General features: G+C 40.5%; 1 protein-coding gene across 4 annotated transcripts in view; it reads right to left on the reverse strand.

Moving 5' to 3' along the window:
• Nucleotides 1-23,572, reverse strand: part of ube4b (ubiquitination factor E4B, UFD2 homolog (S. cerevisiae)) — a 38,396-nt gene that overhangs the window by 3,131 nt on the left and 11,693 nt on the right. For 2 of the 4 annotated variants that reach the window (XM_061903921.1, XM_061903920.1), the window contains exons 3-25: nt 17,410-17,545; nt 17,242-17,329; nt 16,795-16,939; nt 16,491-16,716; nt 15,855-16,334; nt 14,751-14,855; nt 13,695-13,836; nt 13,501-13,601; nt 9,037-9,151; nt 8,728-8,811; nt 8,172-8,228; nt 7,042-7,158; nt 6,545-6,643; nt 6,347-6,460; nt 5,919-6,117; nt 5,405-5,543; nt 5,229-5,328; nt 3,311-3,438; nt 3,112-3,210; nt 1,670-1,905; nt 1,421-1,547; nt 1,192-1,336; nt 93-227 (exon numbers count right to left, since the gene is read on the reverse strand). In XM_061903921.1, coding sequence (XP_061759905.1) covers nt 93-227; nt 1,192-1,336; nt 1,421-1,547; nt 1,670-1,905; nt 3,112-3,210; nt 3,311-3,438; nt 5,229-5,328; nt 5,405-5,543; nt 5,919-6,117; nt 6,347-6,460; nt 6,545-6,643; nt 7,042-7,158; nt 8,172-8,228; nt 8,728-8,811; nt 9,037-9,151; nt 13,501-13,601; nt 13,695-13,836; nt 14,751-14,855; nt 15,855-16,334; nt 16,491-16,716; nt 16,795-16,939; nt 17,242-17,329; nt 17,410-17,545 — 3,317 coding nt within the window. Of the gene's footprint in view, nt 1-92; nt 228-1,191; nt 1,337-1,420; nt 1,548-1,669; nt 1,906-3,111; nt 3,211-3,310; nt 3,439-5,228; nt 5,329-5,404; nt 5,544-5,918; nt 6,118-6,346; nt 6,461-6,544; nt 6,644-7,041; nt 7,159-8,171; nt 8,229-8,727; nt 8,812-9,036; nt 9,152-13,500; nt 13,602-13,694; nt 13,837-14,750; nt 14,964-15,854; nt 16,335-16,490; nt 16,717-16,794; nt 16,940-17,241; nt 17,330-17,409; nt 17,546-23,572 lie in introns of all 4 variants that reach the window. The other 2 variants (XM_061903923.1, XM_061903922.1) reach the window with 2 other exon arrangements.

Here is a 23,572-nt window from a genome sequence, read left to right on the forward strand (position 1 = left end):
TAGGGTAGATAAATAATGTCTTGGTAGGAACTATTTTATTTTGAAGATATATTGTTTGTTTAGCGATGTTTTGTAGATGCACCAATACTCACAGGCCTGAGGAAAGGTTTTTGGACTTGCTTGGTGAGGATGTGGAACATTTCAACCGTCTCTGTGGCCAAGGCTAGATATGAGCGAGACACCCGCTCATCCTGAGTCAACTGGGACTGCCGGCTTTGCTGCTGTTCCTGAATGAGACCAGGTGGACACAAATGTTATATAGGTGTTAGATTGGGAGAGAGTAATTTTGAAGGTGAGCTATGATGAACTTTGTGTCTTCTGAAGTGTAAATGTGAAAATTGTGGATACTATTACAACGCGTCAGATCATAAGGTTCATGCATTTTGGCGAGAGCTTGCACAGTTTTGGATGTCTCTTTTTGAGCACTTATTTGGATATTAAGTCAAGCTGTCAGCCAGGCCTTAACTTCAGGCTATGAGGAAACACAAAAAAGTTAGGATAAAGTATTATTTTTAATCTGATCTTGGCATGCACACAATAACAGATGTGCGACATGCAGTGACAAATGTGCTGAAAGTAACATAGCAGCTTTTATGCAGTCTAAATCGATCAGAGAATGTGTAGGTGTGACCGGGTGAATCTAGAGAATGTTCATTAAGTTTATTAACATTGAACATTTTCAAAAAATAATATATGATACTTTTGGAGAGGGCAGAGCGTGGTTTCATTCGTAATCTGGGAACACCTTCACTAACGGAAATATTGCAGACAGAGTAAAAAAACGGATTATGAATGTGACTGGAGTAAAATGGAAACCAAAGCATATCTAATACATATTATCTCGAACAATAGGAAGTGCTTTAAATGTAGATTAAAATGATCATGGTTAATTTTCTTGCCTGAGGAAAAGAAGCTTCTTAATTATGCATGTCTTGATTGAGGGTGTTAACCTCTTCAGGTCACCAGTCCTTATAACTTAAATACACATCACCACCAGATAAGCTTAAATCCAATCAGCATTCAAGTTTATACAGATTGGAGTTGGAAAATACACTTAACGATGATATGGTTAAAGTACTTCCCTAATATTTGTAACCACGGTGTATTAAAAGCTGTGGCCAAGAGGTGATGAGCAAAAAAGAAAGAAGGGCATGCTTTTTGACGGAGATAAAAACGAGTACAAATACAAACCCTGGGGAGCTGATCCCACTGATCCTTATTCTTCATCTCCTCTTGAATCTCATGGATGCGCTTTAGAGACTCAAGACTCTCATCCAAGAGGAAGGTTGTGTCATTGATCAACATGTTGATGTAGCGAACAAACTGTTTGCCGGAGCTAAAGGGAAGTAGGCATAACAAGAGTAGTAAAGCTATAACTTTATATGGTGTATTCCCAAAAACAGTTTGAGACTACACTCACTTGAACTCCTCCATGAAAGTGCCGTGGTGGGCGATGTTTTGCCATAGACTCTTAAAGATGGTGCTGATATGGTACCTTATTGTGAACTTATCGTAGAACTCACTGGTGGCACCAGTGTGCTCAACATCTAGCCAGAGAAGACCATAAAAGAGCAGTCAAATACTGGCATTTGTGTTTATCAATGACTGTATTGCCAATGGGAAATCACTTTTATGTCACTCTTACAACACAGTCACAAGAAGAACTCACCAGTGTAGAACTTCATAAGGGCTGGCACCAACTGTTTGATGGACAACGGGTGGTTCTCCATCATTTCAGAGAAGCGCTGAGTGCGAGGCTGCACAGCAGGGTTGGTGACAAACAAAACTTCAACCAACTTGGCGATAAGGTATGGATTCCTGATGTAGTTCTGACTGCAGATGAACACTACCAAAAAAGTGACGATGTCTTGAACACAAGGCTCGTATAAAACTTGAGGAGCATACCTGCAAGGAAGTAAAATGAGATGATTAGAGTAGATGTTGAAAAAAAATAGAGTTGCTAGATTTGCTGACAATGTAGTTAGTGGTAGTGGTCTTGTTGTACCAATAAACTCCATAAAATGGCTGAGGTAAGTTAATTGACAAAACAAATTAAATACTATAAAAAGACCTGCCAACCTTGAAGACATTTTATGAGTACTCTCAAAGCAGGGCCACTCGGCTTCTCAACCAAATGTCAAGGTACAGTGTTCCTTGATTTTTGCGGAGGTTACATTTCAGACAGCATTTATTTTATGATTTACGATTATAATATGCTATTAAAGTCTTCATAAGCTCTCCACACACTACACCCAGCTTTAACACTTCACACTATACACTAAAAGCCTAAGAAATGTTAACATAAAAACGTAAATTAGTACTAAATCTCAATTGCATCCATGCTGCACTGAGACTGTAGTAAGCAACGAGGAAACACTGCACACAAGTACACAGAATATAATCTAAAGATGTCATTTGACCAACTGTGTAAATAACGGTTAACTGTTGAATTCTTTGTTTATAAGTGCACAAATGAAACCTTGATTGAGGTGTTTGGATGTTTTTAAGCACTCCATGCAGAAGGCAGAATAGAGTAACATCTATAGGCTCCATTGTAAACAGACTTTTGCAAGCATTTATTTACTCGTTAGAAGGCATTAAAAAAAAGACAAATGTGTTCTCATTTTAAATAAGGATTGTGAATGATAGACTATGTTCCAAAACAGTGCAGTTCCCTTTAAGGTTGTAATGCACGCGCACACACACACACGATTATGTATTGGTGGTTAAAAATCAGATTATCCAAGTGACAGGCAGGACAATATAAGCTTTTGCTTCTTCTTGCTACTTTTTGGACAGACAGCATGTTTCTTTGTTTCTGTTTAATTTTTTTTTTTAATATTACTATTGTATTTTGCAGATGAAGATGTTGCATTAGAGACGCTTTTTTGTTGGTCGGAACTGTGTAGACCAGGGGTCACCAACTATTTTGAAACCAAGAGCTACTTCTTGGGTACTGATTAATGCGAAGGGCTACCAGTTTGATACACACTTAAATAAATTGCCAGAGGCAGTCGAGAACTAAAGCTCGGACCATCTCTCACTGTAGCTGTCAATGAATCTTTGAACAAAAATTCACAAGAAGTTAAACGGACAGAAGTGATTACTTACTGCACGACAAAAAGCAAAAACTCAGCCACATCTTCAATGTAAAATTCTGGGAGAGCAGCAAAGCTTTTGGGGATCTCAGGGTTCAATGGCAAAGTGATGCTGTTAAGAAATAAAACTTTTACTTCTATTGTACACTAATACATTTACATGAACTAAGCATAAACTAAAAAGAAAAAAAACAGAGAGGGATGTGATTTACTTAGGGTAAGCGGGGTCTACCATACGGAGTATGAGCTGAATGACAGTGCTGTAGAACTGGAGACATCTGCGTAGCAGGTTCTCATCCAGAAGGCCTACGTCAGCACATGCTTTGGCTCGAACCAATTTCTGACAGGGCAAAGTCACATGTCATCAGGATTACTTTTGTGTAAATATGTTTCAGTATACAAGGAAAAACATGACTGCTCGATTATACACATACTGCAGAATGTACAAAACCCGTTTCCATTTGAGTTTGGAAATTGTGCTAGAGGTAAATAAAAACAGAATACAATGAATTGCAAATCCTTTTTAACCCATATTCAATTGAATGCACTACAAAGACAAGATATTTGATGTTCAAACTCATGAACTTCATATTTTTTTGCAAATAATAGTTAACTTAGAATTTCATGGCTGCAACACGTGCCAAAATAATTGGGAAAGGGCATGTTCACCACTGTGTTACATCATCTTTTTTTTTTAACAACACTCAATAAACGTTTGGGAACTGAGGAAACTAATTGTTGAAGCTTTGAAAGTGGAATTCTTTCCTATTTTTGTTTTATGTAGAGCTTCAGTCAATCAATAATCCGGAGTCTCCGCTGTCGTATTTTACGCTTCATACTGCGCCAAACATTTTCGATGGGAGACAGGTCTGGACTGCGGGCGGGCCAGGAAAGTACCTAAACTCTTTTTTTACGAAGCCACACTGTTGTAATACGTGCTGAATGTGGCTTGGCATTGTCTTGCTGAAATAAGCAGGGGCGTCCATAAAAAATACGGCGTTTAGATGGCAGTATTTATTGTTAAAAAATCTGTAAGTACCTTTCAGCATTAATGGTGCCTTCACAGATGTGTAATGCCTTGGGCACTAATGCGCCCCCATACCATCACAGATGCTGGATTTTGAACTTTGCGTCGATAACAGTCTGGATAGTTCACTTCTCCTTTGGTCCGGATGACATGATGTGGAATATTTCCAAAAACAATTTGAAATGTGGACTCGTCAGACCACAGAACACTTTTCAACTTTGCATCAGTCCCTCTTAGATGATCTCGGGCCCAAAAAAGCCGGCGGCGTTTCTGGATGTTGTTGATAAATGGCTTTCGCTTTGCATAGTAGAGTTTTTACTTGCACTTATAGATGTAGTGACGAACTGTATTTGGTGACAGTGGTTTTCTGAAGTGTTCCTGAACCCATGTGTTGATATCCTTTAGAGATTGATATCGGTTTTTGATACAGTGCCGTCTGAGGGATTCGAAGGTCACGGTCATTCAATGTTGGTTTACGGCCATGCCGCTTACGTGATTTCTCCAGATTGTCTGAACTTTTTGATGATATTATGGACCGTAGATGTTGAAATCCCTAAATTTCTTGCAATTGCGCTTTGAGAAACGTTGGTCTTAAACTGTTTGATTATTTGCTCACGCAGTTGTGGACAAAGGGGTGTACCTCGCCCCATCCTTTCTTGTGAAAGACTAAGCATTTTTTGGGAAGCTGTTTTAATACCCAAGCATGGCACCCACCTGTTCCCAACTAGCCTGCACACCTGTGGGATGTTCCAAATAAGTGTTTGATGAGCATTCTTCAACTATATCAATATTTATTGCCACATTTCCCAACTTCTTTGTCATGTGTTGCTGGCATCAAATTCTAAAATTAGTGATTATTTGCAAAAAAAAAAAAATGTTTATCAGTTTGAACATCAAATATATTGTCTTTGTTGCATATTCAACTGAATATGGGTTGAAAATGATTTGCAAATCATTGTATTCCGATTATATTTGCATTTAACACAATTTCACAACTCATATGGAAACGGGGTTTGTAGGATGTACATTTGCATGCTAAGATTAAGTGTGTACATACATGCAAAATCATTGAAGAGACAGTTCATGCGTGTGAAAATACAAACCTTGAGTTGTGTTTTGCATCGCTTGAGCATCTCTCTGTGTCGACTGGCCAGTGGTGAATCTTTCCATTGGCCTTCACTGTTTTTCAGCTCCTCTACAGTCCTAATGAGGTACAATAGAAAAACACAATTAAATGACAATGAAGAACACAAACTGTGACAGGCATTTTTGTCTATACCTGTTCAGTTCACGAATGGCCCGCAACCTGCGGATATAGCGCCTGCAGCCAGGCAAAATGGACAAATGGTGGGTGTGCAGGGTCAAGAAGAAACATTCAGTGGGAAACTTGGGCTCTGAGAATTTGGTGGCATCATCATCTGTCCATACAAAAAGAATAGTCAGTTTCACTGTGTCTTGCTTGAATGTATCCATAACATGCAATTAAGTGCAGGTCTCAAATATTGTTGTTAATCTACTCTCCTCATGATCAAATTAAAAAGACAATGTTTGTTTTCTGATATTATAAATTATTTTCTTTTTTTGTTGTGTTTTCTAAAATGTTGTATTAATTGTTTTGTCTTTTGTTAATGTGGTTTCTGAAAATGTAAATCGTTTTGTCCTTTTTTAAATTTGGTTTGCATAATTGTAATAGTTTTTTTTCTGCAGTTGTTATTGTTTAGTCAAGTGGAAATGTTAAGTGTTTTGCACTTCCAGGCCACGGTAAAAAAACATTTTAACCCACGCCCACTCACGGAGCTCAGACAGCCAGCTCTTGAGCTCTTCCATGGTGGCCTTCAGGCGGGTCTCCTCTGTGCTGACGACAAGGCGACAACGGGGGTGGAAAATGTAGAAGGGGTCCACAGTTTCCAACTTGATCTTCATGCTGAGCTGCTGCAGCACCCAAAGGAAGTTGAGCATGAAGCCATCTGTCGACACCAGCTTGTCATCAGTCTAGAAGAAAAGGAGGATGAATTAGAGCAAATTCACAATTGGATTTAAGGTAACCTATTAGATACACTACTTTATGCAATTCTACACTACTGCAAAGAATAAAACACATTAACATATTGTTAAACTAACCCCTGTGTGACAGTGTCAAAAGGAGGGATAGTACAAGTGTACAATTCATGGTAAAAGCAGTGAAAACACCACTGCCTGTGTACAGAGCTATACAACTCACCTGCATCTGGGCTTTCTTCACATTGTAGTTGACTAAAGCTGCCATGTAACTAAGAGCTAAATCACGTGTCTCTCCGTTTAGTAGGATGTTGTGAAGAACTTTAAAGAGGTCACCCTTAAAAAAAAAAAATTCAACATTGCATTTAAATGATATTACAAGAAGTCATCGCCAAAGAATGGATGTATGACAGAAATTCACCCTTGCTGACTCCAGATGATGCTGCAAAGATTGGCTGACAACTCTTGTGTTTTCCATGGTGATAGCTGGACCAGAGAAATATTTGTCTCCTACTTTGGTCTAAAGGGAAATGGAAAATAAGAATGAGATTAAGTGAATAACTAAATTGATTTTGTGCTTGATTTATTATCTGGTATAAGTAGTACAGTGCCATTTATTTCGTAAGATCAAAAATATAAATGGAATGTGAAATGAAGTGAATTATATTTATATACCGAGACTCAAAGCGCTTTACATAGTGGAACCCATTATCTACGTCTTTAAACTACATGTTAAACCAGTGTGGGTGGCCGTGGGAGCAGGTGGGTTAGGGGTCTTGCCCAAGGACACTACGGCAGTGACTAGGACGGCAGAAGTGGGGATTGAACCTGGAACCCTCAAGTTGCTGGACCGGGGGATTTCCCGACCAAGCCACGGTGCCCCAATATATGTCAAATGAATTATGGTTATGTACTCACATCATCCTCAGCAAACACAGAGAGGCTGAAGAAGGCACCAAGGTAAGAAAGTCTCTGAATTTCCCTGCCACATCCTGGACTCAGAGGTTTGAGACACCAAAGAGGAAGCGACGTTACCTATGGAGAAGAGCTACCATCATTTCCTCAAAATCAAAAAATTGGGGGTGTCCTGATGAGATATTGATATCGGTTCAACATCAACAAAAAAACAAGTATCTAAAATCTTTGATATAAGCTCAGATACAAACCATCCTGCAGCGTGTTACTTGTGTGAAGCCAGACAGCTATTTAACAGATAAATATCCTCCAATAAGCCCACAAGGTAGGCCTTTTCTTGTATTTAGTAAGTCATTTATGAAAAGGTAAACATGTTAGGCTATAGGCTACTGGGGAACTCAGCTACAGAATAGTTAGACACAGATTCGCACACAAGATAGACATTCGTAATAAGTGTTCTTAATTGAACAATAATGTGATCTGAAACCCCTCTTTTGTCAATATAAACAAGTATCAAATAGGTATAGTTGCATAATACCAACACATACAAAGTCTGCACGACATAAATTTATTAAAATGTATCCATTAATTAACGTATCCGCATCATTACACTTACTGCGTCATGAGATAAACTTAATACATTATTGTAAACATTAGGTGTTGCCTAAAACAAGTTATAACTGCACTTTAAAAGCATTAATCTGTCATAAGATCAGTGTCTTTCATACCTACCACTGTTTTCTGAGTAATTTTATTTTATCGAGTCTTTTCTAACATTCCACATTACAAAAGTGTTTTACTTTGATTTGTGGTAATATTGTATCGGTTTAATATCGGTTTTGATCAACACTCAAGGCTTCAATATCGGTATCGTATCAGAAGTGAATAGGTTTTATCCAGAAACCCCTTTAAATAATACATTGTGCTAAGCAGGAGTTCAACTTCCTTGAAAATCATGGGACCATATAATGGGAATGGACAAATAAGAAAAAATCAAATGCAGCGAAGAAATCAAAACATAAACACTTAGTCATCCAGTTGTGTCTTGCCAAAATACAGTCTTTCAGATAAAAAGCCTAACAACCGTGTGAGCTGTGAGGACAAAATGAAGCATCATTTAGTTATGCACTCACCAAACTGCACACAGGGTGAGTCTTTCCAAACTTGATTTCACAAATCTCGGCTAATGCCTGCAGAAACAAACAAACAAAATATTTTATATAAAACAAACAAAATATTTTATATACATATATACATATATATCCATCCATTTTTTACCGCTTATTCCCTGGACAAGTCGCCATATATATATATATATATATATATATATATATATATATATCATTTAATTTAACTCACTGGTTTGCTTTACTCTTTAAATGTTTTCTAATGATAAATGAGGAATGTAAGATAGTGTGTTTCCCTGACTAACATGCTCAGGTATATTACATTTCAGGTAACAAGTATTCAAACAGAAGAAGCATCCCAATGGGAAGAATATGTATTTTTTTATATTCAACTACCTAAGTGTCAAATATTGGCATAAAGATCCAGAAATTCTATGCTATTGAGTAGATATACGGACCAGCTGCCAACATCACATTGATCCCATCTGGACTACCTGCATGGTCATCGTGTTGATTTGGATCTTTACCTTGTACTATAGATAGAACTAAGGCACTATCTTACCATGAGGGGGTATTTAAAGTTGTCGCTGTCAAAGGAACATTCCTTTACCGCTAGAGCCAACCCATGAAGGATAGGAATGAAGATCTGCAAAGTTACCATCATTAAGGTCACGTTTTGAAATTTGATTCATAGTGCAAGAAACCACAAATGTTTAATAGAACATTATTCTTCACAGTAAATATTAGCGGGTGGCAGTCAGTATCCATGTACTGAGCAGTTCAATGAATGTCACACTGCTAAAAATTCCATGCTAAATAAATTTAGGTACAAATATATGTTCAGAACTCGCACATGTGCAGTAGTGCCCACCTGTCTGAACAAGTCTTCCTCCTGGTGGGTAATGCGCACCAGTTCCTGGATAAAGCCATACGGAAGGTTCCGACACAGCATATAAGGGACCAGCAGAGAATGCTGAAGCGGACTCCTGTATGTAGTGCACACAACCAAGTAAATATAAGAATTATTTGAGGGGAGGAAAAAAAAGACAGATCACCATGGAGACTGAAAGGAAAAAGAGACAGAATGTCCTCTAACAGATGGATGAAGGATCACAAATGTGTTGTTAGGTTCAGTTGTGGTGCAAGCTGGAACAGGCACATTAGGATAATAAACTATATGCTGTGAAGCATTTAAAAGAATATATTAAATGTGTTTAATTATTAGATGTGTTTAGTTTTTCTGTCAGTATTTTACTCCTGTATTTATTCATTTATGTACTGCATTCATTCATTCACCTTTAATCTCTTGCCGATGTATTTATTGTTTATTATGTCAAACACAGAGCTTGAACAAACTATCAGTACTAATTGCTGGGACATGTTTAATATGGAGAATTACAGTAAATAAACTCTGCTTTTTCCTACTCCTTTTCAAACAAGTGTGCAAGTGTAAACCTGGGATGTTTCTTTATGTAACTTAGGACAGCTTGTTGGCGTGGTGATTGTCAGATTGAACCCTGTAGGATCCAAAAGATCTGGTCCACTGGCCTGCACTGGAACCCCCAGAATGGAGAAAGTAAGTGCGAAGGAGAGCGATGGGAAGAAGCAGATGACACCCAACGATTCAAAGAAAGAAATCATAGCCGCAGCATCGTCAGTCTGCACAACGCTGAAGCAGGAGACAGCATAAGGGTGTTTACCCATGAAAAAATGAAGAATCTACCAGAAGCTGCCGTATTTCAGTTTGTTCTGTCTCTACAAACTGGAGTATTGAACATTACCCGTGGTAACTGTATTTTTTTTTATCAAGGTACAAAGACTTTCACATCCCTTGCGGTCAACTCTGATCTCTGGGCCGTCACTCAAAGGCGTCCGTGTGAAACATAAACCATAACAATAACTAAACAAAAACAAGCACAAAGGAGACGCCGCATGAGTCCACTCACCAAGGTAAATGCTGTGCAACAGGGGTCTCAAACTCAATTTACCTGGGGGCCAGTGGATGCAGAAACTGGGTGAGGCTGGGCCGCAAGAAAATATTTCTTAAAAAATCTAACATGCACTTTTTAATGAATTCACCTTCTATGAATGGCTTTCCCGCCCTAGCAACATACTTGCCAACCCTCACCATTTTTCCGGGACTCCTGAATTTCAGTGGACCTCTCGACAATCTACCGGTGCAACCATTCTCCCGAATTTGTCCCAATTTTCACCCGGCCGACATTATTGAGGGCTGCCGTGACGGCACTGCCTTTAACGTCCTCTACAACAGTGGTTCTCAACCTATTTTCAGTGATGTACCCCCTGTGAAAATTTTTTTATTTCAAGTACCCCCTAATCAGAGTAAAGCATTTTTGGTTGAAAAAAAGAGATGAAGTAAAATGCAGCATATATCATCAGTTTCTGATTTATTAAATTGTATAACAGTGCAAAATATTGCTCATTTGTAGTGGTCTTTCTTGAACTATTTGGAAAAAAAGATATGAAATAACTAAAAACTTGAAAAATAAACAAGTGATTCAATTATAAATTAAGATTTCTACACATAGAAGTAATCATCAACTTAAAGTGCCCTCTTTGGGGATTGTAATAGAGATCCATTTGGATTCATCAACTTAATTCTAAACGTTTTTTCACAAAAAAAGAAATCTTTAACATCAATATTTATGGAACATGTCCAAAGAAAGTCTAGCTGTCAACACTGAATGTTGGATTGTTGTATTATTTTTTTTACAGTTTATGAAATTACATTCATATTTCATTGAAGTATTATATAATAATAAAATTATAAAGGATTTATGAATTGCTGCTATTTTTTATAATAATTTTACAGTAAATCTCACTTGCCCCTTGGCATACCTTCAAGTACCTCCAGGGGTCCGCGCACCCCCTAGAAGAGGATTACTGCTCTAATTCATGTCATCGCGCACGCTCCTACATCACACAACCAATGTGCTGGCTCTGTAACATGTTGTATGAGACCTGTGCAGAACAACGTCAGGGGCTGCAAGACGTACTTGTTCAACAGCCATACAGGTCACACTGAGGGTGGCCGTAGAAACAACTTTAAGACTGTTACAAATATGCGCCACACTGTGAACCAACACCAAACAAGAATGGCAAACCCTTTTTGGGAGAATTTCCGCACCCTAACAAAACTTAAACACAAGAGAACAAATAGCCAGAACACCTTGCAGCCCTGACTCTCCCTGGCTACAATATACAACACCTCAACCGACGCAAGTAGGGAGGGTTGGTGGTAGCAGGGGCGTGTATATTGTAGCCCAGAAGAGTCAGCGCTGCATGGGATTCTGGGTAATTGTTCTGTTGTGTTTATGTTGTGTTACGATGCGGATGTTCTCCCGAAATGTGTTTGTCATTCTTGTTTGGTGTGGGTGCACAGTCTGGCACATATTTGTAACAGTGTTAAAGATTTTTTTACGGCCACCCTTAGTGTGACCTGTGTAGCTGTTGATCAAATATATCTTGCAATAACTCACGTGCGTCTTGCATGGCCAGATGCAACATATAAATGGGCTTGCACGCTGCCAGTTCAGGATGTAGGGGCCGCTAAAGGCAGTGCCATTATGGCACTCCCTAAATATTGTTGATACGGTATTATTGGACAGGGGTTTCGAGAGAATTGGTGCCCTGATATTTAGGGGTTTCCCGGGATAATTGAGGACGTGGGCAAGTATGACGCTGTCAAGCGCCGTTCATATCAAAACTCGCGGGCCGCACCCACATTAAATTTTCATATCAAAGTGCGGGCCGCATACTAACGTCTCGCAGGCCGCATGTTTGAGACCCCTGCTGTACACTATCATAAATATATTATTTCATAAAACTCCTGTAGTTATTTGAAGTATAATGTATAGTATTGTATTTAAAGGCCTACTGAAACCCACTACTACCGACCACGCAGTCTCATAGTTTATATATCAATGATGAAATCTTAACATTGCAACACATGCCAATACGTCCCAGTTTAGTTCACTAAATTGCAATTTTAAATTTCCCGCGAGGTATCCTGTTGAAAACGTCGCGGAATGATGACGCTTATGTTGACACGTGCTTGTGACGTTATTGGTTGGAGCGGATATTTTAGCCCAGCACCACTCACGGCTAAAAGTAGTCTGCTTTAATCGCATAATTACACAGTATTTTGGATATCTGTGTTGCTGAATCTTTTGCAATTTGTTCAGTTAATAATGGAGACTCTAAAGAAGAATGCTGTTGGTGGAAAGCGGTGGATTGCAGCTGCCTTTAACAACCAAAACACAGCCGGTGTTTCTTTTGTTTGTTGTGAAGCTTTAATATTGGACAGAGCGGGTCAAGCGAACATGTTTCTCTACCACATGTCAACCAGCAAGTTTTTGGATGAGAAAATTCTGATATTAAGTCGGCTCTTACCAGAGACTTGAGCGGAGTTTGCATCCTCCTGCAGCAGCTGTCAAAAAGACAGCTGTGACTTTCTTGGCTCCTCCATATGGCTTCCCTCAGAGACACTAGCGGTCACCGCAGCCCTCCGACTTTCAGGTATTACTTTATGATCTCACTAAAACACTAGTAACACAATAAGCAGATAAGGGATTTTCCAGAATTATCCTAGTAAATGTGTCTAATAACATCTGAATCGCTCCCACTGCAGTCGCCTTTTTTTATTTTTTTTCCCTAGTGCTTCACTCTAACTTTCCTCATCCACGAATCTTTCATCCTCGCTTAAATTAATGGGGAAATCGTCGCTTTCTCGGTCCGAATCGCTCTTGCTGCTGGTGGCTATGATTATAAACAATGTGAGGATGTGAGGAGCCCTACAACCCGTGACGTCATGCGCACATCGTCTGCTACTTCCGGTACAGGCAAGGCTTTTTTTATTAGCGACCAAATGTTGCAAACTTTATCGTCGATGTTCTCTACTAAATCCTTTCAGCAAAAATATGGCAATATCGCGAAAAGATCAAGTACGACACATAGAATGGACCTGTTATCCCCATTTAAATAAGAAAATCTCATTTCAGTAGGCCTTTAAAACAATATTATCTAAAAATATATTTTTATTTTTGAGAGGCATCTTACATATTCAAATTGTAATTTTTGGGGGGGATTTTAATATATTTGGCCAACGATATGAAATGCGGGCGTTTGGAGTTACGAGCTTGTTTGTAGAACCAATTGGGCTTGTAAGTAAGTTGAGGTACCAATGTAATTGGGATTTAGAACCAAAGTTAAAGAAAGAGCAAATGCCAATATAAAATGACCACTACTGTTACTACAAATACATATTAAGCCAAATTTTTTAGCGTGGCAAAATATATGTTCTAGGCTTACTTACCTAGGCTGGGACAGAGAACCTTGAAGAACAAGGGCAACGTGAGAGATACACTGAGAGCGAATGTTGCTAAGAAGCTGGCTGACATTAGGTTGGTTACACATCTGAGGAAAAGAAAGAAAAAGGAGAAGAGCTCATATAGGATTCACCATACAGAAAACAGTATGATATACTGTAAATTTTTCTGCAATAAATACCTTGGGAGCTTTCCTCTCCTCCATGCCAACACTCTCAAAGCGCTCAATGAGGTAGTTCAGCATCTCTGTCTCTTTGCACGCTTCAATGGTGAAGCGGTCGCCGGCCGAATCACAAGACACCGACCCTCCGCATGCCCCAAGACTAAACACAAACAAGGAAAAACAATCACGTGAACAAAACATTTGCACTGTTTGAAATGCACGGTTAGCTTCATGTAAACAGCAGCTCTTTTTCACAGGCCCTGAAAGAAATGTATTAATGGCGGCGACACAGCATGTTGCTCTTGAAATCAGAACCAATGCTACAGGTAAAAAAAAAAGTTGTGCTCAGTTTTTGTTAATTTGATGCAAGGATTGTCATTGCATTTGCTTTATTAGTGGTCAGCTGCAGTATCACAACCTGGATGTGAGCTGCTTCAAAGCACAGTTGAAAACCTCAAAATGTACAAGTACAAGCGTTTGTTATTTAACAGACACAGGCGATGCATTGTAATTTGACAAATCAAATCATGACATAACACCTCACATGTTAGATAATGTAATGTTAAAGAACATTTGGCCCTGTTGTCTTGGTAAAAATGGAAAGTTCCTGAACTTAACCCCCATCCACTATCACTCAGCAGGAGCAACCATAAAGCTGTGAATGAACACCATTGTACATGCACAAGTATAGAAGACGTGTGCTGTATGAAAAAGTACTGAGTAAATTTGATGCAACTGAAAAATACTCTTAAGGTTCAGATGAAGCAAAAGAAAAAAAAAGAACACACAAAACACCTTATTCATTGTATGAAAAATGGAAGTGAAATATAAGCGAGGGCTGATTAAATTATGCTATCAGAATAAATCAATTCTCAAACTGTAACACATAGTTCTAAATATGAATACTAAAGTCTATAAACAAACAAAGCATTCCTAAATAGCTGCATTTGTTATTCGTTTACCAGTCTGCCAGTGTGTTTGTGCTCTGTTAATGGCAAAGCCCACTGGTACATGCAGGAGGCCATTGCTGAGCAAGCACGCACGCGCAAACACACACACCGTGCAGTGGTGTACCTTGACCCAAACTGAACCCGTGCAAAATCTTCCTCCTCCTCAGGCTCTTCATCGCTGCTGTCCTGGGATATGTCAGAGACGGCAAACAACAGGAGGGACAAAGGGCTAACGTGATGGGGAAAAAACAGGAGTGAGGTAAAGATTGAAAGAGTAATATGATAAAAGTGAAGTTCATATTTGGAATGGTTACAACGAGGGTAGCAACGTTTATGGCTGTTGGTTGCATGTCTGTGTGGAGGCTAATTGTTCTCTAAATATTCACATTCAGTGTTGGCATGTGTCAAAACAGCTGAGTGAATTGTCACACAAGCAGCTTGAACAGAAGAAAAATTTATTTTCTACTTGCATGTTTGGCTGGAGGATTATTTGCAAAGTGGTTAGTTTTGATGAGGGGTCTTTAACGTTTTCCAGGCCAGAGACTCAAACTGATCGAGAGAATGAGCAGGGACCCCCTGCTAAAATTTTGATGATATTTTAAAATAAACTGGTTGTACTGGCCTTGTTACTGTGCAATACTGTACTAAGATATTTAAATAATACAGTAAAGTGCCGCTTGTTGTGCGCTGACAACTACCGCCTTAATCATTAGCTGGAAACTGGCACATTAATCGCTAGTTGACAGCTATTGCGCTAATCGCTAGCTGGCAACTAGCATACTAATTGCTAGCTAGCAACTGGCATCCTAATTGTTAGTTGGCAGTTAGAGCACTAATCGTTGCCTATCTTAAAGGCTGAAATGAACACAATAATATAACCCATCATGTTATTACAGTGAATTGGCTGGCCGTGCCGCTGTCATTTCTAAAATACACTACAATGTATTGAATCAATGTTAATGTGCATTTAAAGACATTTAAATTTGTATAAAAATATATATTAAAAAAAAGTAAATTAACCAAAAATTTAACAGCCCCCCTGCGTTACCTCTGTGGACCCCCTGTAGAAGAACTCTGGTTAAGATAGTCTCTTTTTACTGTATTAAAAAAATGGTCTGGTTTCTGGTCCATTTCCAACTTACAGTTTCATTAGTCGGGACAGGTTAATATTTTAGTAGGCTGCCTTGCGTGTGCACCACACACTGCATGCAAATGGTAAAGAAGATACCTAGAAGGTGGGATCCGGGAAGCAAAGGCGGCCTGTCGGGCTGTTGTTCTGGGAGAAGGGGGAACCCCTGGGGCCGGTGCGGACCAGGTCTGGCTCTGAGCCATGGGTGAACTCAAGGAGAGGGAATGAGTGGTAGTTGCCGGCAAAGGAACCGGTGTATTGGGGGGAACAGCAGGACCACCTGGCCTCGGCGACGGCACAAAAAAGCTAAATGCTCTTTGGCCTGGGCTGGATGGGGACGGAGCCCCCCAGGGAGATGTGACAGAGTAAGGCCGATAGCGCTGAGAGATGGGCATGGGGGCAGATGGAGGGTTGAGGGACTGTCTAGGGGGAGCAACAGTAGTAGTGGGAGGGCTTGGTGGAACAATAAATTGTGGCATAGAAGGTGTAGGAGGTGCAGAGGGATTGGAAGGAATATTTGGTGAAGTCCTCTTGGTTGCGTCCAGAGCCATTGGGTAAGGGCTACCACACCCATATAGGCTGTAAATAATATTGATCACATCATGATTGCCATAACAAGGATAAACAAGCTAAACCTGGAACACATGACCATTAGCAATCAATTACAACAATTGGGAAGAAAAACAGCTTTGATATGAAGACCAGTAGAAGAAACATTTAGAGACAGTTACTTGCCTAGACAGAGAACTGGCACCAAAGGACCCCGTTCCAGGGCCCATGGGGCTGCCGCCTTGGCTGGAGGGATGCACCAGTGTCAAATGGCGGTCTGGAGATTTGGCTGCTGCAATTGGCTGTGAGGTGGCTGTCAAGCTAGCAAAGGGGTTGTGAACAGGCGACTGGGTGGACATCATGAGAACCTCCATCAGGATCTGGCTGATCAGGTCTTTGAAATCAGAGAATACTGCAACAGACAAAATTAGTAAAGACGAGTCTCTACTGTTCCAGTCAAAAAAAACAAAAACGCTGACCACTGGCATACCATCTTTAGGGTTGTGCTGAAATTCAACTGCCAGCGAAGGGAGGAAGATGACATCTCTATGCTGCTCCTTCCATGATACGCGGAGGATCTTACAAACGAGATGCAGAGCCTGGTCTTCTGAGAGGTCTGAGTTTGCAGAGGTGTCCTAGGTGAGCAGATGCAGCACAGGTTAGATCACACTACAGAATATTCTCTATTAGGACACCTTAACTGGGACCCTTGATAATCGTGATGAAAGGAAAACACATCCAAGAAGGAGGTTTTTACATTTTGTGCAAGTTGATGCAGGATTTTCATTTTTTTTTTTTTTATTATGAAAACTCCACTTAGTAATATACATTTTTAAAACCTACATTAAAATACTTTGTCAAACTGGGTCTTTCTAGAAACATACTTCTCAATAACTGCAATAGTATTTTTTAAGAGAAATCCACATAAACAATTTACTTTTTCTGTCATGTTTCTCTTCTCCCTGCGGTCGCTGTCGTCCACTTCCATGTTTTCTATCCCTGAGTCCACATCCACTTGAGACATACTGGAAAAAAACAAGTACATTGTTTACAGTCTTTTTTAGCCGCACACAGACCTTGTAATCATAGGAGGCTAGTTGTTTACCTTTTTTCGCAAGAGGTGGTGTCGATGTCCATGCTCTGTGATCGGGACAAACTTTGGGACTGTGTCTCAAGGCTGTTGGACGGGGAGCTGGACAGGGAGCTCACACCTTCACTACTTTGACTGCCATAAGCCACACCTTGCAAAAAGTACAACACAGGTGAGCAGACCAAAGACACGTGGCGGAAACATTTCAGTCAGACACAGAAGGACCAACTTTAATTTTTGTTTTAACATGCATACAGTTACAATATGATACATCATATATTTGCATTTCCTCATTACAACATGTTCAAAAAGGAGTAGGAAGAAGCAGAGCTTATTTAATACTACGCTTTTCCAGCAATTACTAACACGGACGGTTGTTCACTTCCTGTTCTCAATTTGTACACAATTTCCGTACAAGTTGCTTTTCTGCGTTTTTATCGAAACACTATTAAGTGCCACAAAAATTTACGTTTACTCGGGTAAAAGTAACTGTGAAGGATTCAACAGCATAACTGAACTAACAATGAACAACTCTAATATGGTAGGTACAACATGGCCTTACTAGATGTCAGGCTTTAAATATATTGTTACAGTGGAAATTATTTAAGTTGACATCTCTCAGATTGGCTGTTTGATGTCAACACAAGCGGTTGTCGACATAAAAAAAATAAATTAAATAAAATATGGCTTGCACATTTTTTTTTTACTTTTGGGAAGGGGAAAGGAGTCAATTAAGGACTTTTGAACCTACCTACATAATTTTCCTTAATAGGGTTGTACTCTCAAGTGTGCACTTGAGTGTTGTTCTATGTAACGAGCTTTTCTCACATTTGTATTCTCCCATCAAACCTTTAGACACGCCCAGCCTGCGTAAGTAAGCCACAAGAAATGATTCGCCTAATTTTTATTGTGTCTAAGCAAACGCAGAAAATCCCTAAGCATTCCTTGGACCACATGTGAGCAACATCAGACATGCACACTGTCACCACACCAGCATCACACCTGTCCCAAAGCTGACATAAGTTAAAGTTTTTATTTTAATATTAATATAACAGCAGTCATTTCCATACCATTCCATTCCCACTTGCAATGAAAATAACAAATCTTTGTGTTTCATGAGCTGTATGATGAATGGCTGGGTGGGGGTCCTGCTGTGGAAGAATTTGAGACATGTTCCTCAGGGATAACATTTACTTAACATTAAAACATTTACATTTTGTAAACTGAGATGTGTGCTGTAACACAAGAATGGGACACAGTGTGTTAAATGGTTTCTCACTGCACATGTGTGAATGGCGTAGTGATGGAGCGGAAGTGACATTGTCGTTTAGCTGGAGTGAGCCGTTGGTTGTCGTGTCATGTCATTAAACGTACGTATTGACCAAAACATTGGTAGCAGAGGATGGCCGCTGGTAATTATAAACATACGCCAATGCTTAAAGAGAAATAATCTTCCAAAAGATGGAAAAATGAGACTTGGATAAAAAGAAGCAAGCCTTGGCGGTTACGTTGTCGCTTGAGGGAAGAGCGAGGGACACTGCGCTGGAAATACCTATACCTACAGTACAGGTATAACTACACTTCTGAAACAACTGGACTCTGTGTTTTTGAAAGAGGAAAAGGGCCGCCAAAACGAGACGACGACGTACACATAGTTTGACCAAATAATGAAAGACAATGGCGTTTTGATGGTTGATTACATTGTCGAGTTTGAACGGAGATACATCAGAATTCGGCAGTTCAAAACGGAGCTCCTGAATGCGGTGTTAGCATTCAAGCTGCTAGACACTGCAGGACTGATTGTCAAAGACAAACAGTTGGCACCTACCACTTGTCCAAGCCTCATGTTTGACAACATAAAGGCTGCCTACAACAAAGTTTACTGGCAGGAGAGGAAGTCTGTCAAATATGCAACATCAAACAGATGTTCAAGGTACAAATTAACTTGACAGTTATGGTAGGAGAATGAGATGTGCAGTCTACCAAAGTGTACATCACTGGGCAAACTACTGCCCCCACATAGATGACAGTGCCAAAATAACAGAAATAGAAGAACTAACATAGTTTGAAGAATGCAACATTACTGTATTGTCTAAAGACATATTGTCTAACAGAGTTATTCATGATGGAGTCTTTGGGACTCCACCATGGGACACAGCATGTACCAGAACAGTGTGTGGCGAAAAATGGCTTGATCATTATGTCAGTCAACTAACACAGGTTGAGTTGCTGAAAATGAGGGACATAAAAAGTGCAAGACCATTCAAGATTGGCGATGGTAGAATTGTACATTCCATAAAGAAAGTGACAGCACAGACTAGTTGTCAAATTGAGACAAACGTTGTCCCAGAAGATATCCTTTTGCTGTTAAACAAAACTTCATTGAGAAGAGTAGGTGCAGTTTTGGACATTGAGAACGACAAAGCCATAATGTTTAAGCAACCCGTGAAATACAACTGATATCGTCAGGTTATTATTGTGTGAACATGCAGGCCACAAAGGCCCAGTATGACCAAGACATGCAGGCCAGAGACGAGCAAGCACCAAATGTTTGCTATGGTTGCTGAAAATAAGCTGGAGATGGACCGCAATGTCAGCCAACAAAGGCAGGAACAAAGCCATCAAACAGCTTAAAAACTACAGGTTTAGATGAAGGACTACCAGCGGTAGCTGGATGGGGCGTGGTCCTCCAGGGACGAGATGTTCACAGAGTCTAAAGAAAACAAGAAAAAAAATTCAAGATCCTTGATGCTGAAATTTCAAAGCTGGAAGAGGACCACGTGGCGTCAGAGAGAGCCCATCGACATGCTGAAGAGGAGTGAGACGAGCTGGCAGACAAGATTTTGAACAGCCCATGTGGGAAGTCCATGCTGCTGGAAGAGAAGAGGAGGCTGGAGGCTCACATCGCTCAGCTGAAAGAGGCAGGGCAACACGGAGCTGCTCAATAACCACCTCACGAAAAGCATGTTACAGATGGACGGCCTGAACACTGAGGTGGCTAAAGAACACGGTGTTGCCCAGAAGAACGCAAATGCTCGTCAACTGATGGAGCGGCAGAACAAGGAGTCAAAGTTCATGTTACCAAAGCTGGAAGGGGCCGTCAAGTCCAAGTCTAAGCCCTCCATCACAGCTGAGGAAGCTAAGATCCCGCAGTGGGAGGAGCAGCTGGAGCAAAAAAAAACAAAAAAGAGAGGCGCGGCCTACAAGACGGTCATACGGAAAAGAAATTGAAGGAAGTGATGCTGCAGGTGGACTACAATCGTTGTCATGTCAACCAGTACAAGAAGCAGGTGGTGTTCATCCAGATGGAGGCACTCAAGGTGGGCAACTAATTATGCTTATTAAAGAAGGTGGAACATTCTCGCCCATATTCAGGCAGTCAAAGAAGATCAGGAGATCCGTTCGGAGCATTTTCGCTGGAGACACTTTGGCACTTGGACAGTGCAGTTGTCTTACCAAGATTGTAATCAGTTACACGTAACCACAGTTACAGAAAAATATTATTGAGTCGAAATTAGCAGTATCAAGGACATCATCCACTCTAGGACTGTACAGTAGATCATGTGGTCAGCAACAAAGGAGCAGCTTGCTGACTGTTTGATCGAGAAGGGGGCGTCTGCACTTGATTTGCTGAAGGCTCTCAGCAAAGGTGTACGGCAGCCTAAAAGCCAAATGGACTAAACAAAAAACACTCTCTTTACCGTTCTACTGTAGTTATTAAAGCTGAATGTTTCAATATGACTTTCTGTTGAAGACAATAAAAGAAAACATTTTCTTTGCACTCTTTCTTCAAAGAGAAAAGTAGAGTTTGGCAAGTGCTACATTTCTCAATGCGCATGTGTGAATGACATGATGGTGGAGCAGAATTGTCAGTGTTTAACAGGAGTGAGCCACAGTAAATTCATTAAACTTACAGTTGTCGTCGTAGTTATTGATCCAACACAATGTACAACTTTTTATATCATATTTTTATTAGCATTTATGTATTCTAGGAACAGCAGTTTAGGATTAATATCCACAAATTTAAATTCGCAATACATGACACTTGAATGAGAATACATTTGTTTGGAGAGTGTGGGTGTACAGTGCTTGTTTCTTTTGCCAAATAAAGAGTTAGCATGCAGCATTATGCTGCTATAAACTAACCTGCAAAACAGCAACACGCACGCACACACACACACACACACACACACACACACAGTGAATGACATTGATTGGCTGCGTGTTAACTGCATCACAGTGACTTTGTTTACACTGCAGGCAAAACAGGATTTTTTTAAATGATTTTTCCAGCTGACTGTTTAGATAACGAATAAAATGTGAGCTTTATCAAACTCCAGTGTAAACGCGAACAGGCCCCAATGAGGCCTCGACATCACTTGCATGTACAGTTCGATAAAGTAAAAACAAAAGAAATTGACCGGATTCTATAAACGAACAAGGAATTCGCTACAACTACAAAAAAAAAATAAAAGTCCCCAATATAGATATGGTTGAAATACCTTAAAAATTTGTGGGGGGTTTTACGTGAAAATAAAGTAAAGTAATATAATTTATGAATGGATATCTATAGTGTAATACATTTGGGAGGGTTCTAATCTTTGTATGGCTGTTAAGTAGAGGAGGCACGGCACAGACATTGGCGTGAATCAACATGAGCTATATTTTTGAACTCACATGTAAGCAAATACGTCAATGCGTCAATTCCGGTCCTTCAACAATCTTTCTGGAATCAAAATATATATTCATATACTGCATAAAGCCTATTATTTGTGCACAATCGACTCGCGATGCACATTGAGCATTGAGACTGGCAAAATAAATTTGATCGTTATCTGAGCGCAAAAAAAAAAAATCTAATTTGTTGTGCACTGTAAACGGGGCCTGTCGAACGACCTGGCAGTTACACAAAGTTGCAGTGAAAATGGTACAGAATAAATTGTGTTTCTATTTTGTTTAGAGTTTAGGTTGAATGTTAGATATGGAATTTGTGCGCTGCAAAGATTTTTCGTGCGCAGGACACACAGGAGCGGTGCGCACTTTCGCACTTTAAAGAGAACATTGTGTACAAGTGTTCAAGTCGTGAATAAACGTGGGCGGGTTATAAAAGGCGTTGAGGGGTTCCGGTTTGGTGACCGCAGGATTAGGTCTCTGCTTTTTGCAGATGATGTGGTCCTGATGGCTTCATCTGACCGGGATCTTCAGCTCTCACTGGATCGGTTCGCAGCCGAGTGTGAAGCGACCGGAATGAGAATCAGCACCTCCAAGTCCGAGTCCATGGTTCTCGCCCGGAAAAGGGTGGAAGGCCATCTCCGGGTTGGGGAGGAACCCTGCCCTAAGTGGAGGAGTTAAAGTACCTAGGACTCTTGTTCACGAGTGAGGGAAGAGTGCATCGTGAGATCGACAGGTGGATCGGTGCGGCGTCTTCAGTAATGCGGACGTTGTACCGATCCGTTGTGGTGAAGAAAGAGCCGAGCCGGAAGGCAAAGCTCTCAATTTACCGGTCGATCTACGTTCCCATCCTCACCTATGGTCATGAGCTTTGGGTCATGACCGAAAGGATAAGATCACGGGTACAAGCGGCCGAAATGAGTTTCCTCCGCCGTCTGGCGGGCTCTCCCTTAGAGATAAGGTGAGAAGCTCTGCCATCCGGGAGGAACTCAAAGTAGAGCCGCTTCTCCTTCACATTGAGAGGAGCCAGATGAGGTGGTTCGGGCATCTGGTCAGGATGCCACCCGAACGCCTCCCTAGGGAGGTGGTTAGGGCACGTCCAACCGGTAGGAGGTCACGGGGAAGACTCAGGACACGTTGGGAAGACTATGTCTCCCGGCTGGCCTGGGAACGCCTCGGGATCCCCCGGGAAGAGCTAGACGATGTGGCTGGGGAGAGGGAAGTCTGGATTTCCCTGCTTAGGCTGTTGCCCCCGCGACCCGGCCTCGGATAGGCGGAAGAAGATGGATGGATGGTTATAAAAGAGACAATCAGTCAAATCAATTGATAGACGCAACATTATACATGTATTTTCTATTATACAGTTATGTAGTTCGACGATGGCCTCACTGTCCGGCCAAAATTGTTAATTTATAAAAGTTTGTTTGTCCCAGGATGTCAAAACACGGCAGATATATGCACAGTCCCCTTACGCTGTGGTTGCAATCGTCTTCTCTTCCACTCAAGC

The sequence above is a fragment of the Nerophis ophidion genome, linkage group LG06 (assembly GCF_033978795.1).
Source record: "Nerophis ophidion isolate RoL-2023_Sa linkage group LG06, RoL_Noph_v1.0, whole genome shotgun sequence".
NCBI classification, from domain to species: domain Eukaryota; kingdom Metazoa; phylum Chordata; class Actinopteri; order Syngnathiformes; family Syngnathidae; genus Nerophis; species Nerophis ophidion.